The 16112-nt window shown below is 50.6% G+C and overlaps 1 protein-coding gene across 3 annotated transcripts; it reads right to left on the bottom strand.

The window, feature by feature from the left end:
• Nucleotides 1-968: 968 nt before the first annotated feature.
• On the bottom strand, nucleotides 969-14943 carry CARD19 (caspase recruitment domain family member 19). Of its 3 annotated transcripts, none has more exons than XM_087822512.1 (6): nucleotides 14866-14943; nucleotides 5007-5149; nucleotides 3539-3692; nucleotides 2382-2441; nucleotides 2068-2139; nucleotides 969-1473 (listed from the first exon to the last, which is right to left on the bottom strand). In XM_087822512.1, the coding sequence occupies exons 1-6, from the start codon at nucleotides 14870-14872 to the stop codon at nucleotides 1361-1363; spliced, it is 549 nt and encodes a 182-aa protein (XP_087678638.1). In that variant the 5' UTR covers nucleotides 14873-14943; the 3' UTR covers nucleotides 969-1360. The 3 variants fall into 3 exon arrangements, with proteins under 3 accessions (XP_087678638.1, XP_087678639.1, XP_087678640.1); XM_087822513.1 differs by having other exon boundaries at nucleotides 5007-5144; nucleotides 14866-14909; XM_087822514.1 differs by lacking the exon at nucleotides 2382-2441.
• Nucleotides 14944-16112: the final 1169 nt, after the last annotated feature.

Genomic DNA, 16112 nt, shown 5'->3' on the forward strand with positions numbered 1-16112 from the left:
GGGCCCGACAGTGAACACCAAGGGCAGCACCAGACCCTCTAGAGGGGGGCCCAGCACTAAAGAGGTGGGGAGGGTGCCGTGGACTGAGGAGGAGGAGGAGAGGTGGGGAGGGTGCCGTGGACTGAGGAGGAGGAGGAGGAGGAGAGGTGGGGAGGGTGCCGTGGACTGAGGAGGAGGAGGAGGAGGAGAGGTGGGGAGGGTGCCGTGGACTGAGGAGGAGGAGGAGAGGTGGGGAGGGTGCCGTGGACTGAGGAGGAGGAGGAGAGGTGGGGAGGGTGCCGTGGACTGAGGAGGAGGAGGAGAGGTGGGGAGGGTGCCGTGGACTGAGGAGGAGGAGGAGGAGGAGAGGTGGGGAGGGTGCCGTGGACTGAGGAGGAGGAGGAGAGGTGGGGAGGGTGCCGTGGACTGAGGAGGAGGAGGAGATCAGCTGTGGCCAACCCCAGCAGTGCGAGGAGCCAGAGCTCAGGGCCTGGGAAAGCACCGTTTCCATCTCTAAAATTCCTAGAATGTTCCTTGGGCTGTTTTCAGTCTGGGTTCCCTTTCTCCTGGAACCCCAGACAAGACTCTCTGTTCATCTCCAGGCTCCGAAATACTAAGGAACCTGCCATCAGCTCCTGTGTGGGGGGAGAAGGGGCCCGTCCCAAAGGTGGTCTATGGGGCCAGGCAGGGGCGTAGTCAGAGGAAACGGGGCCGAAGGGGGTCTCCTCAGGACAGGTCATGGAACGGGAAGAGAATGGGGTTCAGCTTGCACCCCTTCAGGTGCAGGGCTCCTCTCCTGGCTGAACTGCCTCCCGCCTTGGCTTATCTCCTCAGGAAAGCAGCTCCCACCTGCTGGGGTGGCACTGGGGCAGCGCAGGCCCCAGAGCCCAGGGCTGGGCTGACAGAGGCTGGTGGAGTGCCCATCCAGCCCGCCCGGGGCCTGGGGCTGGGGCCAGGAGGCAGAGGTGAGGGCAGGGGTGGCTGGGAAGGCGGAGAGCTGTGGAGCAGTGGGGGGGAGGGGATTCACAGCAGGGACACATCTGGCAAGGGCAGCGGGTGGGGCTGGAGCAGGCAGCCGGGCGGAGCGGTGAGGCCCAGGCCCAGTGCCGGGGAGTGTGCCCGAGGACCTCCCCCAGCTCCAAGAGCCCTCAGGGTCAGCTTCTGCTAGAGGCATGTGCAGTCTCAAGTCAGAACCATGCAGAAACCACTCCTGAGAAAAGGGAGGAGACTCCCACATTTAATATCACCGAGTACCTTTGTAAGGATCAGGTGAGGTGCTTTACAGGAACTGAGGTGAAAATAGTGACTGTGAAGTGACAGACGCATTTAGAAAAGGGGAGGTTAGGGGGGCTCTTTGGTGACGATGGGCGGGGCTGGTCCGTCAGAGGCCCCCCAGGTCCGTCAGGAAGGCCAGCAGGAAGCGGCTAACGTGCCTGTCCACGATGACAGGGCTGAAGCCCAGGACGCGCCGGGCCCTTGGCAGCACCTTGGGGTCTGGAACACAAGGGGGGGGCTCAGAACCCACCAAAGATGCCTTCCTCTCAGCCTCATGGCACTGCAGCCCCACACCCGAGTGACGTCACCAAGCAGGCCTGCCAGGCATGGACCCCAAATAACCGTGGCAATCTCAACATGGCCAGAAGGAACAATGGGGATGTCATGCTGGTACTTGAGGGGCCTCAGCCATGGGCCTCTGGTCCATCCATCATGGCCATGACACTGGAGGGGGCCCCAGACTGTGGGGGATGCTCTGCTCCAGGCCCCACCAGGCAGGGCTTTCTAACCCCTGGGCCCTGCTGCACAAGATGCCATCATTCTCTGACCCCTGGGTGGGTGGGTCAGTCACTGAGGGTCAAACGTAGGAATTGGGGCCTATCACCACTGGGCCTGGTGGGCTCAAGCCCCACACTCCCTGTTTCTCCTGAGCTGGGCCACTGTCCCATTACAGGTGAGAACACTGAGGACTGGAGAAGCCGGGGACTGGTGCCTTCCCGCAGACCTGAGTGGGCAGTGTGCAGACGTGTGCGCGTGGGAGCCCCCTCTGCCCTGTGTCTCGCGGGGGTTGGGCTGAGGCTGAGCAGCACCCACCTGGAGGGCAGCAGTAGATGAGGAGTGCCAGCCCCGCGGCCAGGCCGAGACAGGCCAGGAAGGCCACGGGTCCTGGGGGAAACACAAGTGTCAGCGGCTGCTCATATCTCAGAGGGTGGGGAGGGGCCCTCAGACCATGAGGGACAGGCTAGTGCCCCATGCTGGGGTCAGCTGGGTGTGAACATCCCCCCAATGAGCAACCTGGGGAGTATGTCCATGGGAAGCCAGGAATAGAGCCCAGCTTGGAGAAGAGAAGCTGCCAGGTGGAGAGGGAGCCCTGGGTGGGGCAGAGGGAGACAGGAGGAGGTGGTTACCCCTGTCACTGAGCTCATGGCCGGCGGTGCCTGAGTCCAGCTCTGTGCAATCTGAGTTCTCTGGAAACAAAAGCACAGGGTGCAGTTAGTTGTGGATGAGCCAGGCAGGAAAGTGGTCATCTGCCCTCAGGAAACCAAGGGAGCTGCTGAGGTCCCTCACTCTGGGACAACCCAGCCCCTGGCTGAGCTGGAACAGGCTGTGGTGTCACTGAGCCCTCCAACCCAATTGGTGGAGTCAGTGCCCGGAAGGGGAACTAGCACAGTTTGGGGTCCTTCCCTTTTGTCCACTTCCAGGGACCCTGAGGGTCATGTAGTGGCAGAGGGCACTGTTCCCCAGTGGTCATGAGGCACCAAATGCAGCTGGTGCCAGTCAAAGGTCAGACCATGTCCATGTGTTAGCAGGGTGCTTTCTCTCCCCAGGCCTCCCCTGCCAGATGGCCCTTGAGGGCACCGATGAGCCGGGATGTGGTTGACTCCCAGCAGGGCTGTAGGACTATGACGGCTGGTGTGAGAGGACCATCTGGCGCCAGAGCTCAGAGTCAGTCCTGCGGGCCTGTCTTTGGGGTCAGAGACATCAGCCCAGGGTCATGGCTGAGTGGCCTTGGGGCCTCTGACCTTTCCTACGAATCCAGGGCGAGCAGCTCCTCCTCCTGGGGACTGGGGTGCAGAAGCCTCAGGACTGAGCTGCCGTCCTTGCCTGCACCTTCCCCATCCTGGTCCCGTGTCACAGGGACACCCACACACCTCCTGAAACATATGTGCCCTGAACTGGCCATCTGGGCCAAGGACTGTTCTATAGAAAAACACACATTGGGGTCCACCTAGATGAAGGGTGGACACAAGCTCCAGGTCTACCGTGGGGGCCAGTTCACTCAGGCTGGTACAACCCTGAGACATTTTGGTCAAAAAGGGTTCCCACAGTGCACTGGGATGCAGATGGAAGAGGCAGATGCTACCTTTTGTGTAAAAACTGGCACAAAAGGGACAGAGAGAGACAGAGAGACAGGGAGAGAGAGACAGGAAGACAGAGAGATCTGTGCTACCAGAAATACTCTCCCTACACTTGGGCCACACGAGGTGAGATGTGGCCAGGGGCAGTGTCTGGAGAGGGGCTGAGCAAGTTGGTGCTGAGGCCTGGGACTGGGACATGCACTTACGTAAGGTGTTCCTGCTGGGCAGGTGGCTGTGCAGGGGCTGGGCATGGATGTACAGGGCTCGATAGAACTCCTGGCAATCCCGCTCGCTGCTCCGCTGCAGGTGGCCCAGGAGGTCACAGAGTCGCAAGCGCAGGGATGCTTTGGGGTTCCGGAACTGGGGGCATAAGATACACAAAGGAAAGTCAGGCTGCAGGGGCCTGGGCCAAGGGCAGCTGTGGGACCGCGTTGGTGGGCTCCAAGGTCAGCCCCGGCACCCCCTCTGGCTCCAGCTTTCTCATGGGTGGGTGACTCTGCCCAGGTGCTCCAAGCACCCCTGTACAAGTAGTGCCCAAGGATGTGCTGGGGTCCCAGCAGGGCTGCTAATCCTCGTACTCCCTGTGAAGGGGAAACAAGTCACCAAGAAAGGCAGCGGTGACAGCAGCAGTGAACAATGAGCCCACACTGCAGGGTTGTTGCAGGGAATCAATGGGGTGATGGCACCGTAACTTCTAGTAATTACAGTCTACAGGAATGTGATTGACGTATTAAAATGACCAAGGGTTAAGGAGAAAAGAACTGGCTTTTTTGAGGTATCTGATGGAGAAATGTCTGGTTCTAAAGGTCAGGGGACAGGGCACGTGACACTGGCCGCCAGGACCTGGAGGCTGTGGCCTGGTGCTGCCACCTAGTGGCATCATGCCGGTCCACATGGAGGGACCGCAGATGAAAGCACAGGTGCTGAGGAGTTTCCTCTTCCCCGCACAAACGTGGAAAACTTTTCAAATTGTTTTTACAATGAATGCGTATTAGACTTTTAATTATGATAGTAATCCAAACCTGAGCTCCTACTTTTTAACTTCCTGTACTACTTTCATAACCTGAGAAGTGTCTGAGCCAGTAGCAGGTTCATGTGCGTTCCAATTCTGTCGGGGATCACCTTGTCCCCAGGAGAGGTCACAACCCTCCAGACAGCCCTACATGCAGCCCCATTTACCTTGCCAAGGCAGGAAGCTGCCGCTCCGGGGGAAGGGCTCACTCAGTCACCTAGCTGGGAGGTAGGCCCTGTACCCCAAAGCCCTGCAGGTATAGCAGCAGGCAAGGTTACCTACTCTTACCCAGTGTCCACAAACAGGATGGGCCAGGTTGCATCTAAAATGTTTGTCCATTTTGAACTTTTGGAAGAGGCAAATTGAAGAGCTGTATGACACCAAGGTGGGGCCTGGCTAGTACCCCTGCTCCCTTCCCCTTGCCCCATTCCCAGGTTTGTCACTTTGTGGCATGTTGTCAACTCTCCTGTGATACTCCCAGCATTTCTGGAAGGGGTCAGCAAGCACAATAACATATAAAGAGACTAAGACTGAGTTGATGTTCTGGGTCCAAGGTCATTCTAAAGAGACAGGTTTTCACGTCCAGGCTCTCCTTCCTCCCACTTTCTCCCAGGCCAAAGAGGAAGGAACAGGGAGGACATGTCAGGCCCACCCCTCAGCACCTTTTCCGCATCCTTGTTGCTGAGGATCTGGGGGTAGTAGCGGTTCAGCTGGAGGATGATCCTGTCCACCTGCTGCTCACTCAAGCGCCCACGGCCCATCAGGAAAGGTGTGTCCTGAACCAGCCGGTCACAGTAGGTCTGCTCTGAAACAGAGGCAGAGAGCACGGAGGGCCTGAGTCAGCATGGCCAGAGGAAGGGCAGCAGGCCCCGCCACCAAGATGCAGCCTTGGCTCGAACTCCTCACAGCAAGGCCTCCATGCTCAAGAGAGACACACCAGCTGTAAGCACCTGGACAACTATTGACATCCCAGCCTGTATGGGCCTCATGCACAGCCCAGAGCCCTCCAGGTCTTGCCAGCCTCTTGGCCTGAAGATAGGTTGGGGAGCAGGTGTGGTGAGACCTATCCAGAATGCTGAAATGCGGGACAGAGCCTCTGCCCATCTCTTCTATGAAAATAAACACAGGGGCTAAGGGTCTGCTGTAGACAGGCCCCCAAAAGGCCCTCTGGAAATATACAGGCCTGGGGAAGGACATGGGCAGCCTGGAAAAGGCCCGACCCACAGCTTCCACAGGCATCACTGTCATAGGGACAGAAGCACAGGGCTCAGGGTGGCCTGTAATGGCGTGGCCACAGGATCATGTGAGTAACAGGTAGATAGGATCACCCCTCAGCCTGTCTGCAAGGCCTTGAGAAGCTGCCAACAGCAGATCAGTGTGCTTGCCCAGGGTGCTAGTGAAGGGTTTGCCTTTTGTCTTTTCTTTCAGGATCACCATTAAAACATCACTGTGTGCCCGGCCAGTGTGGCTCAGTGGTTGAGCGTTGACCCATGAACCAGGAGGTCATGGTTTGATTCCTGGTCAGGGCACATGCCTGGGTTGTGGGCTCGATCCCCAGTAGGGGGCATGCAGGAGGCAGCTGATCAGTGACTCTCATCACTGATGTTTCTATCTCTCTCTCCCTCTCCCTCTCTCTAAAATCAATAAAAAACATATAAAAAAAACACACATCATTGTTGTACCTTCTTTCCCACTATGAACGTTCTTTAAAATAAGCCTTTAAAGAAAAAGGGTGGGGTAGAGGTCGGCAGGTGGGGGACACAGGGTGTCCAAGGGAGGATCCCAAGTCCCTGTGGAACCAGCTGCCTGAGCAGGTGCACCACCTTATTTACCTATCTGTGGCAGCTTGTCCCATTTCCCAGTGGACATGGGCAGGGGGCGAGGGGAGCAGGCAGAACTGTATAGAAGAGTTTTTATGTGATTGGAGTTAAGTTAGTATCAATTCAAATTAGATTATTATAACTTTAGGAGGTTATGTGTGATCTCATGGTAACCACAAAGAAAATATCCACACAATACGCTCAAAATGTGTTACTACAAAAAATCAGCTAAACAAAAAAGAAGGCAGTAATGAAAGAAATGAAGGGCAAGAATGCTACAAGACATGCAGAAAAGAAATAGCAAAAGGCAGAAACAAGTTATTCCTATCAGTAATTACTTTAAATGTAAATTAATTAAAATCTCCAATCAAAAGGCAGACGTTGACAAAATGGACCTGTGATGTTGTGATTTGTAAGAAATACCTATTTGGTCTTTGTCCTGTTTCCTGGCACACAGCTCCTGAAACCCTGGAACTTCTTAAATAGTGAACCATGAAATTTTTGTTACTCATAACAAGACTTTTCAGTCTCACCTGAATTAGTATTAATGACGTGACTTTTGAAAGCCCTGAATAACCAGAGTGTGGCAGCTGGTTGCCAGGAGAACCAACCAAGTGAGCAGAGGGTTGAAACTTTCAGTCCCACTCTCTGGGGAGGGGAGAGGGGCTGGCAGTTGAATCATATACCACTGGCCAATGATTTCGTTAATCATGCCTATGTGTTGAAGCATCTATAAAACCCCAAAAGGATAGAGTTTGGAGAGCTTCTGAGGTGCTGGGAGGATGGCCCACCCAGCAGGGGCATGGAAGCTCTACACCCCTTCCCACATGCATTGCCCTACATATCTCTTCCATTTGACTGTTCATCGGTATCCTCTGAAATATCTTTTGTAATTAATTGGCAGTCATAAGTAAAATGTTTCCCCTAAGTTCTGTGAGCCAATCTAGCAAATAATCAAACCCAAGGAGGGGGTGGTGGGAAATCCGATTTATAACCAGTTAGTCAGAAGCTCAGGTGAAAACCTGGACTTATGATTGGCATCTGAACTGTGGGCAGTGTTCTGGGACTGAGCCCTTAACCTATGGGATCTGATACTGTGTCCAGGTAGATGGTGTGGGAGTTGAGTTAAATTATAAGACACCCAGTTGGTGTCCACCACAGAACTGGATAACTGTTGGAGGTGGGGACAAATCCCATACAATTGATGACCAGAAGTGTCAGAAGTATTGAGAAGTTGAGGGTTTTGTGTAGAAGTAGAGAAGAAACTGTGTTTTTTCCTCAGGATTAAAAATATATATGACTCAACTATATGCTGTCTTCAAAAGACTCACTTTAGATCTAAAGACATAAATAGGGTTAAAATGAAATGGGAAAAGACATTCCATGCAAAGAGTAACCAAGAGAAATTAGGTGCTATACTAGTATGAGAAAAAAGACTTAAGTAAAAAATTATTATATGAGACAAAGAAGTATATTATATAAAAGGGATATTCACCAAGAAGATATAACAAACATATATGCACCAAATATCAGAGCCCCCAAATATATGAATCATTGGCAGAGTTGAAGGAAGAAATAGGCAGCTTTATAATAATAGCTTGAGACTTCAATACACCACTTTCAATAACAGACACAACAACCACACAGAAGATCAATGAGTAAACAGAGGATGTGAACAGCTCCATAAACCAATGATACCTAACAGATATATATAAACAGTACTCCACCATACAATAACAGAATATACATTCTTCTCAAGTGCACATGGAACATTCTTCAGGATAGACCTCAAAAGAAGTTTGGCCACAAAACAAATCTTAATTGATTTAAAAACACTGAAATTATACAAAGGATATTTTCTGATCACATGGAATAAAACTAGAAATCAATAACAAAAGGAACACTGAAAAATTTACAAATATGTGAAAATTAAATAACAGATCAAAAAAGAAGTCACAAGGGAAATTAGAAAATTCCTTGAAACAAAGGAAAATAAAAACAGCATATCAAAACTTAAGGGATGTAGCGAAAACAGTACTGAGAGGGGAATTTATAGCTGTAAATGCACACAATAAAATAGAAGAAATATCTTAAATCAATAACCTAATGCTACACCTCAAGGACCTAGAAAAAGAGCTAACTAAACCCAAAGCAGCAAGAGGAAGGAAATAATAAAGATGAGAGTGCAGGTAAATGAAATAGAGAAAAAATAGTAGAAAAAATCAACAAAACCCTAAGTTGGTTCTTTGAAAAGGTCAACAAAATTTATAAACCTTTAGCTAGACTGACAAAGAAAAAAAGACTCAAATTACTAACATCAGAATTTAAAGTGGGGACATTACTACCAATTTTACAGAAATAAAAAGGATTATAAGAGAGCACTATAAACATTTGTATAAACACACAATCTACCAAAGCTGAATTATGAAGATATAGAAAATCTGAATAGATGTATAACTAGTAAGGAGGTTAAATCAGTAATCAAAATTGTCCCAGGACCAGGTGGCTCCACTAGTGAATTCTACCAACACTTAAATCCTTCTCAAACTCTTCCAAACAAAGAGAGGAGGGAACACTTCACAACTCACTCTTTGAATCCAACATTACCTTGATACCAAAACTAGACAAAAACACTACAAGAAAGTTATAGACCAGTGTTGCTTATGAATAGTGATGCAAATTCCTCAACAAAATACTAGCAAAATGAATTCAGCAGCACACTTAAAGGATTTATTCCCAAAATGCAAGGATGGTTCAACATATGAAAATAGATATAGATCATGTGAAAATATAATAGATCACATTAATGGAAGAAAAACAAAAGATCATCTCAAGTGATGCAAAAAAAGCATTTGACAAAATTTAATACTCTTTCTTGATTTAAAAAAAAAATCAATAAATTAGAAATAGAAGATAAGTTCCTCAACATAAAAAAGGTCATATAGGAAAAGTCTATAGCAAACATCATACTCAATAGTGAAAGACTAAAGCTTTTCCCATAAGATCAGAAATAAGACTAGGATGCCCACTCTCACCATTTTATTCAACATAGTGCTAGAAGTCCTAATCAGAGCAATTAGGCAAGGAAAGGAAATAAAATGCATTCAGTTAGAAAGGAAGAAGTAAAATGATCTCTGTTTACAGATGACATACCTTATATTTAGAAAACTTCAAAGTTAAAAAAAAGACACCTGTTAGAAATAAAATATTCACAGCAAAGTTGCAAGATACAAAATCAACACAAAAATCAGTTGCATTTCTATACACTAACAATGAACAACCAAAAAAGGACAAAATTCCATTTATAGGAGCATCAAAAAGAATAAAAAACTAAGGAATAAGTTTAACCAATGGGGCAAAAGACTTGTACACTGACAACTACAAAAAATTGCTGAATGAAATGAAATAGAAACAAATAAATGAAAAGATATCCCATGTTCATGGATTGGAAGACTTAATATTGTGAAGATGACAATACTACCCAAAATGATATACAAATTCAATATAATCCCTATCCAAATACCAATGATGATTTTTGCAGAAACAGAAAAAGCATCATAAAATTCATATACCAAGGAAACTTCATAGCAAAAACAATCCTCAAAAATAACAAAGTTGGAGGACTCACACTTCCTAATTTCAAAACTTACTACAAAACTACAAGTCAGAACAGTGTGGTAGTGGCATAAGAACAGACATATAGACCAATGGACTAGAATAAGGCGTCCAGAAATAAACAGTATTTTGAGTGGAAAAAACAGAGTGAAAAGATAACCCACAGAATAGGAGAAAATATCTGCAAAGCATATATCTAATAAGAGAAAAATATTCAGAATATATAAAGAACTCCTACTTAATTCAACAACAAAAAACTCACAAACAATCCAATTAAAAAATGGGCAAAGTACTTGAATAGGAATTTCTCCAAAGATATACAAATGGCTACTAAGCACATGAAAAGATGCTCATATTGTTAGTCAATAGTGAAATGCAAATCAGACCACTATTAGATATCATTTCATCCTTATTAGGGTGATAATATATATACATAATTTTATATATATTAATGTGATCTATTATATTGATGGATTTTCATATGTTGAACTATCTTTGCATTATAGGAATAAATCCTTTAAATGTGCTGCTGAGTTCATTTTGAATATATGTGTGTGTGTGTATGTATGTGTGTATCTGTGTATATGTATGTATACATACACACACACACACACACACATATACATATATATATAGAGAGAGAGAGAGAGAATATGAGGGTGTAAAAACTGGAATTTCTCATGCTTTGCTGGTGGGTATGTAAAATGCTGCAGCCGCTGTGGAAAAATAGTATGATAGTTTCTCAAAGAGTTAAACATAGAGTTGTCATATAATTGACCAATTCCACTTACAGGTATATACCAAAAAGAATTGGGCCCTGGCTAAGTAGCTCAGCTGCTTAGAATGCCATCCTGATACACCAAGGTTGCAGGTTTGATCCCCAGCCAAGCACATACAAAAATCAACCAATGATGCATAAATAAGTGGAACAACCAACTGATGTTTCCCTATTTCTCTCTTTCTCTCTCTCTCTCCCTTCCTTTCTCTCTAAAATAAATAATTAAATAAAATGAAAGAAAGGATTGAAAGCAGAGACTCAGATGGACACTTGTACATACGTCAATTGTACATACGTCAATGTTCAGAGTAGTATCATTCACAGTAGCCAAAAGGTGGAAACAACCAATGGATGAGTAAACAAAATGTGGTGTATATATGAATGTTATTCAGCCTTAAAAAGGAAGGAAATGCTGACACATGCTACAGCTAGGCATTGAAAACACTGTACTAAGTTTAAGTAAGTCAGACACAAAAGGACAAATATTGTATGATTCCACTTATATGACATATCCAGAATAGTCAAATTCTAGAAACAGAAAGTAGAATGGCAATTATCAGGAGCTGGGGGCATGAAAGGAAGGGGCGTTATTGTTTATAGGGGATAAAGTTTCTGTCTAAGACGATAAAAAGCTCTGGAAATGGATGGTGGTGATGGTTTCAGATTTTGAATATATTTAATGCCACTGAAATAGTTAAAATGTTACCCCCCCCCCCAAAGGTCAATGGATAATTAAACTGTGGTTCATCCATACAATGAAATATAATTCAGTGATAAAAAGACCTATGAAATCATGAAAAGACATGGAGGAAACTTAAATGCGTATTTCTAAAAGTGGAAGAAGCTAATGTGAAAAGGCTACATACTGCATAATTCCAACAGAAAATGCAAAACTATGGAGACATAAAAAGATCAGTGGCTGCCAAGGTTTAGACAAAGGGAGGGGTGAATTGATGGAGCAAAGGATTTTTAGAGCAGTGAAACTACTCTGCATGACACTGTAATGGTGAATACAGGACATTATACATTTTCAAAACTCAAAGAATGTACAACACAAGGAGTGAATCATAATGTAAACTATAGTTAGTATTAATCTATCAAATTGGTTTTATCAAGTGCAAAAAATGCACCGCACTAATACAAGATGTCCATACTAGAAACTGAAGTGGGGGCAGGAGGATCCTCTGTACTATTTGTTCAATTTTCTACAAACTAAAATTGCTCTAAAATAAAACCTAGTAATTAAAAAGAAATCCTCTTTCGAAATTCCAGTGTTGAATTTTAAAGAAAAGAGGTGGGGTGTTCACAGAAAGCAGATGAACCTGATTGGGTGGGGTTACCTGGGAAGGAGCGCAAAGAAACTTTCTGGAGTGATGGAAATGTGCTGACATGGTTGGTTCCATGGTGTATACACTTGTCCAAACTTAATCTAATTATTCACTAAAAATGAGTGCATTTACTTGTAAGTAATTTATATTTCAGTAAAGTTGATTTTTTTTAAATGGGGTCATTGTGTGGAACAAGAGGATCTCATCCCTGATTTCCTTTGTGGGGCTGACTAAATAGACCATTTGTCTTCCTCATCTCGCTCTCCCTGTGCCAGCTCATACGGGTTGGTTTTTTTATCCTAGAATACAATTTTCTAACTTCTAAGTTCTCCCAGCCCCTGAAAATCTACCTGAAAGACAGACTTGTCAGCAGCCCCATCATGGTGAGAAAGCTGAACACAGGATGCCGAGGGACCTGCCACAGCCACAGGAGGAGGGCCCTCCTGCCATCTGGCTTCAGCACTCTCTGATTACAGAGTTAGGGACACCAGCCACAGTATGCCCCACAGCTCGGCACTCTGTGGGCTCTGTGGGACAGATAATCTTCATCCTTCCATCAGCCCAAGCAGAACCACCACCTCTATTTCAGACAGGGAAACTGAGGCAGTGAGTATACCTCAGCCAGCTAGGGAGTGATAGATCAAGATAGGGATCCAGGCACAATGTCAGGGCCAACTCTTGACATCCAAATTTTTTGCCCCACTAATTGACTTACTAATGGTGCACTCAGCTGCATCATGTCTGTTCCTCACCAGGCCCACAAGGGCAGGCCCAAAGCTGTCCTGTCCAGTATGTGCAGCTGTGCACCGGGACAGCACACAGCGGGCACTCACTAAAGAGTTCTGCAATGAATGGATGGAGGTCTGAGACCCAAGGGCGAGAGCTGTTGGTGGACCTAGGCCAGCACCCTACAGCAGCTCCTCCAGCCCTGTGGGCCAGTCGCCAGGCGGGACTCCTGCTGCTGCCAGCTCTGAATCACCTGGCACAGTGGCACAGCCTGTGGGATGAGGGTCCAGGTTCTGCCACACCTGGTGCTTCCTGTAATCGCTGCCATAAACTGTGCATGCAAACCACACCCAAGCGGCCACTCAGAGGCATGAAAAGGCACAGGAAAAGGAAACCACTTTGGTCTCAGGTCTTGATAAACAGTCCCAGATGGGTTTTACAGGATAGGGGAAGAAAAAGGTTCTGGCACAAAATTCACCAGGACTTTGCCACTCCCTCTGCCAAGCCCCACCTTTGTGCCCAGTCGGCACTAGTACTACAGACTTCCAACTCATTACCCCTGCGTGCACTAGTGGCCTGGTGGGAGCCGGCCCCATCTGCTCTCACCTGGTCCCCCAGGCCCCTAAGCCTTCCCACATGGCAGCCCCCCACTGCACCACACTGCCCAGGAACCCTGCCCCAGGTCAAGAGCACTGTCCCTGTGGTTTCCACCTGGCTAACTCATGCTCAGCTCACTGTCCTTCCCCTGGAGGCCTTCTTGAGTTTCCCTGGCCCTGCCCACTGTAATTCAGATGCTTGGACCTCAACCTCCCCTCCTGAATGGAATCTCCTATTGCAAAAGTCCAACCTGGCCTTGGGCATGGAAGAGCTGAGACTGCGCACTCTCCGGCACACCACAAGGCAGGGAATGGTTCCACAGCCGCAATAACATCTGCAGTAACATTCTGCCAGTCCCTGCCCTGTGCAGACACAGCAGGTCCCACCCACTCACTCCAGGGCCTGTCACAGAGGCCCCGGAACCAGCATGAGGCAGGCCCCTGTCAGTGCACAGGGGCACTGAGCCATGGATGACAGGCCTACAGTCTTGCAGGGCTGCCCATTTGATGCTCCCAGACCTGTGCTCTTTGGGCCTCAGTTCCTCATCCCAAAAATGAAGGGCTGTGTGGGGAGGGGTCTCTATAAGTCCAGCACACAGAGACGGCAGGGAGAGAGGGCATCACGGGGCTTGGAAAGACACATGCCTAGTCCGTTCTGCCACTGGCACTTGGCACCTGACCAATCTGAGCTTTTGTTTCCCTTACCCATACACAGATATAATATTCCACATGTCTCCACATGGTGCTGCTGGGTGGGAAGTGCCCACTGCAGGGCCAAGAGCACCTTAGGTGCTCAGAAATGGAAGCCACAATAGAAAGGGTTCAGAGGAATGACAGGGGAGCGGGTGGCAGGTGGCATCTCTTCTGGCCTAGACTGGGACACTGGTGTCCTGGAAGTCACCAGGTTCCAGCCCATGAAACCCTACTTGTGCAAGATCCATTCTGAGACTCCAGCGAGTTCTGGGGAAGAAGGACAGGGACTGCTAGGGTCTGCCTGACCCCCTGGTGCACCCCTAAGTGACTTGTCCCATGAGGCAGAAGAGTGGGTCCCTCAGGGATGAGGTGTGGCTTCTGGGCGCCCCCACATCCCCTGACCACTCTGCCATGGGTTCGCGACGGCGCATCACTCCTGGGGCTTCTCCAACAGGGGAAGGTCCCACTGGGCTGGGCTCAGGAGGGTTCGGAGAGGCACTGGGGGACTCTGGGCTGGAAGAAGCTGAGGGGCCGGGGCAGCCCAGCGTGGAGCACCAAGCCTTGGGGGGCGACGCCTGTGTCCCCATTCCCGGAGCCTGTCCTGGGCTAGGGGGCAGCCAGCAGGCGCCAGGGCCTGCGGGGTCCCGCACCGCCCGAGAACGCAGCGCCGCTCGGGCTCCGGGCGGCGGAGGACGCGTGTGAACGAGGCCCGGACCCGCCCGCCGGCGCCCAGCCGCTCACTCCCGCCCCGTCGGGCGGCGGCCTCACCCGGCACCCCGGGCCCAGAGCGCCCCGGCCCCGGAGTCCCGCCGGCCCAGGGGGCGGCCCCGGCGCGTGGTCACGGGCAAGGTCACTGGCCCACGCGGCCGGAGGGCCCTCGGGCCACCTGGGCGGCCGCGCCCTGAGGACCACCGGGCGGCGTGCGCGTCCGGACTGCGGGCGCGGCCCGCCGGGCCCACACTCACCCGTCATGCCGGCGGCGCAGGTCCACCCGGGGCACCGGCCCGCCCCGCAGCCGCCAGCCCAGGGCGTCCGACAGCCCGCCGCCCGCTCGCCCGCCCGCCCCGAGCGACCTCCGCCCACCGGCCCGACGCCGCCCGCCCTTCCCGGAAGGCCCCGCCCCAGCGTCACCGCGTCGTCCCGCAACCCTGGCCCCGCCCCCCGGGCCCGCGCTCCCCTCGCTCCGCCAGAGGGCGCCGGGGCCTGCGGAAGCTCCAAGTGCCAATCTCCCTTGAGCCCCGCCCTCCCCACAGACCCCGCCCCGGGCCCCGCCCTCCAGGCCCCGCCCCGCTCTCCTATTGGCTCCGGCCCCGTATGGGTCCCGCCCCCGTCCCCGCCCCCACCCCGGGCTGCCGGACGGGGTCCACCCCGCTAGGCGCTGCGGGCAGCGAGCCGCCCAGCCCGGCGCCCCGCGCCCCGCGCCCCGACGGGAGCCCTGAGGCCCAGAGCCCTGGCCGGTGTGGCTCAGTGGTTGAGCCTCATCCCGTCGCCAAGAGGTTGCGGGTTGGAGCCCCCATCGGGGCGCATGCGCGGCGGGGCGTGCCGGAGGCAGCGGATGGATGTTACTCTCTCAGGCTGAGGTTTCTTTCTCTACTTTCCTCTCTCTCTAAAAATCAATTAAAAACACATTTTAAAAAACTGAGGCTCTGAGGGAGGAAGTGACTTCCCTGATGTCATGCAAAAGGTCATATCGGGGGAGGGGGGTTAGGGGCGGGGCACAGGGCCAGGCCCTGAGAAAAAGGTTAATGAGCATCCAGTGCCCCAAAGGGATCAACCGAAGAGGGCTGCCCAGTGGCGCCCCGGCCCAGGGGAGGAGCCAGACCAGCGGTGTGCCCGAGCGGAGCACTGCCCTCCCCCGGCCCTCGTCTGCAAAAGTGTGCCCTGACTAGGAGTCGGTTAAGTTGCCTGAGCCTCAGTTTTTCTGTCTGTAAAATGGGTGACCTTGGGCAAACACCTCCTTCCCCAGAGTCCACTCCCCTTCTGTCACAGGCTCTGGCACCCATCCAGGAAGCTTCGGGCCTCAGGGCTCCCGCCACAAAACGGAGAGCTGGTGCAAAGGCCAGGCAGGGCCTTCCCAGAGCCATTACAGACAGTTTTGGTTTTGTACCTGATTCCTTTGCCTGTGCCGGCTGTTCCCCATTAGCATGTTCCCCATTTGAGATGCTGGGGCTGGACCTGGAGTGGGGCCCAAGCTCAGTATTCACTTCTTGGA

This window comes from Miniopterus natalensis, chromosome 12 (assembly GCF_054644295.1).
Source record: "Miniopterus natalensis isolate mMinNat1 chromosome 12, mMinNat1.hap1, whole genome shotgun sequence".
Lineage (NCBI taxonomy): Eukaryota > Metazoa > Chordata > Mammalia > Chiroptera > Miniopteridae > Miniopterus > Miniopterus natalensis.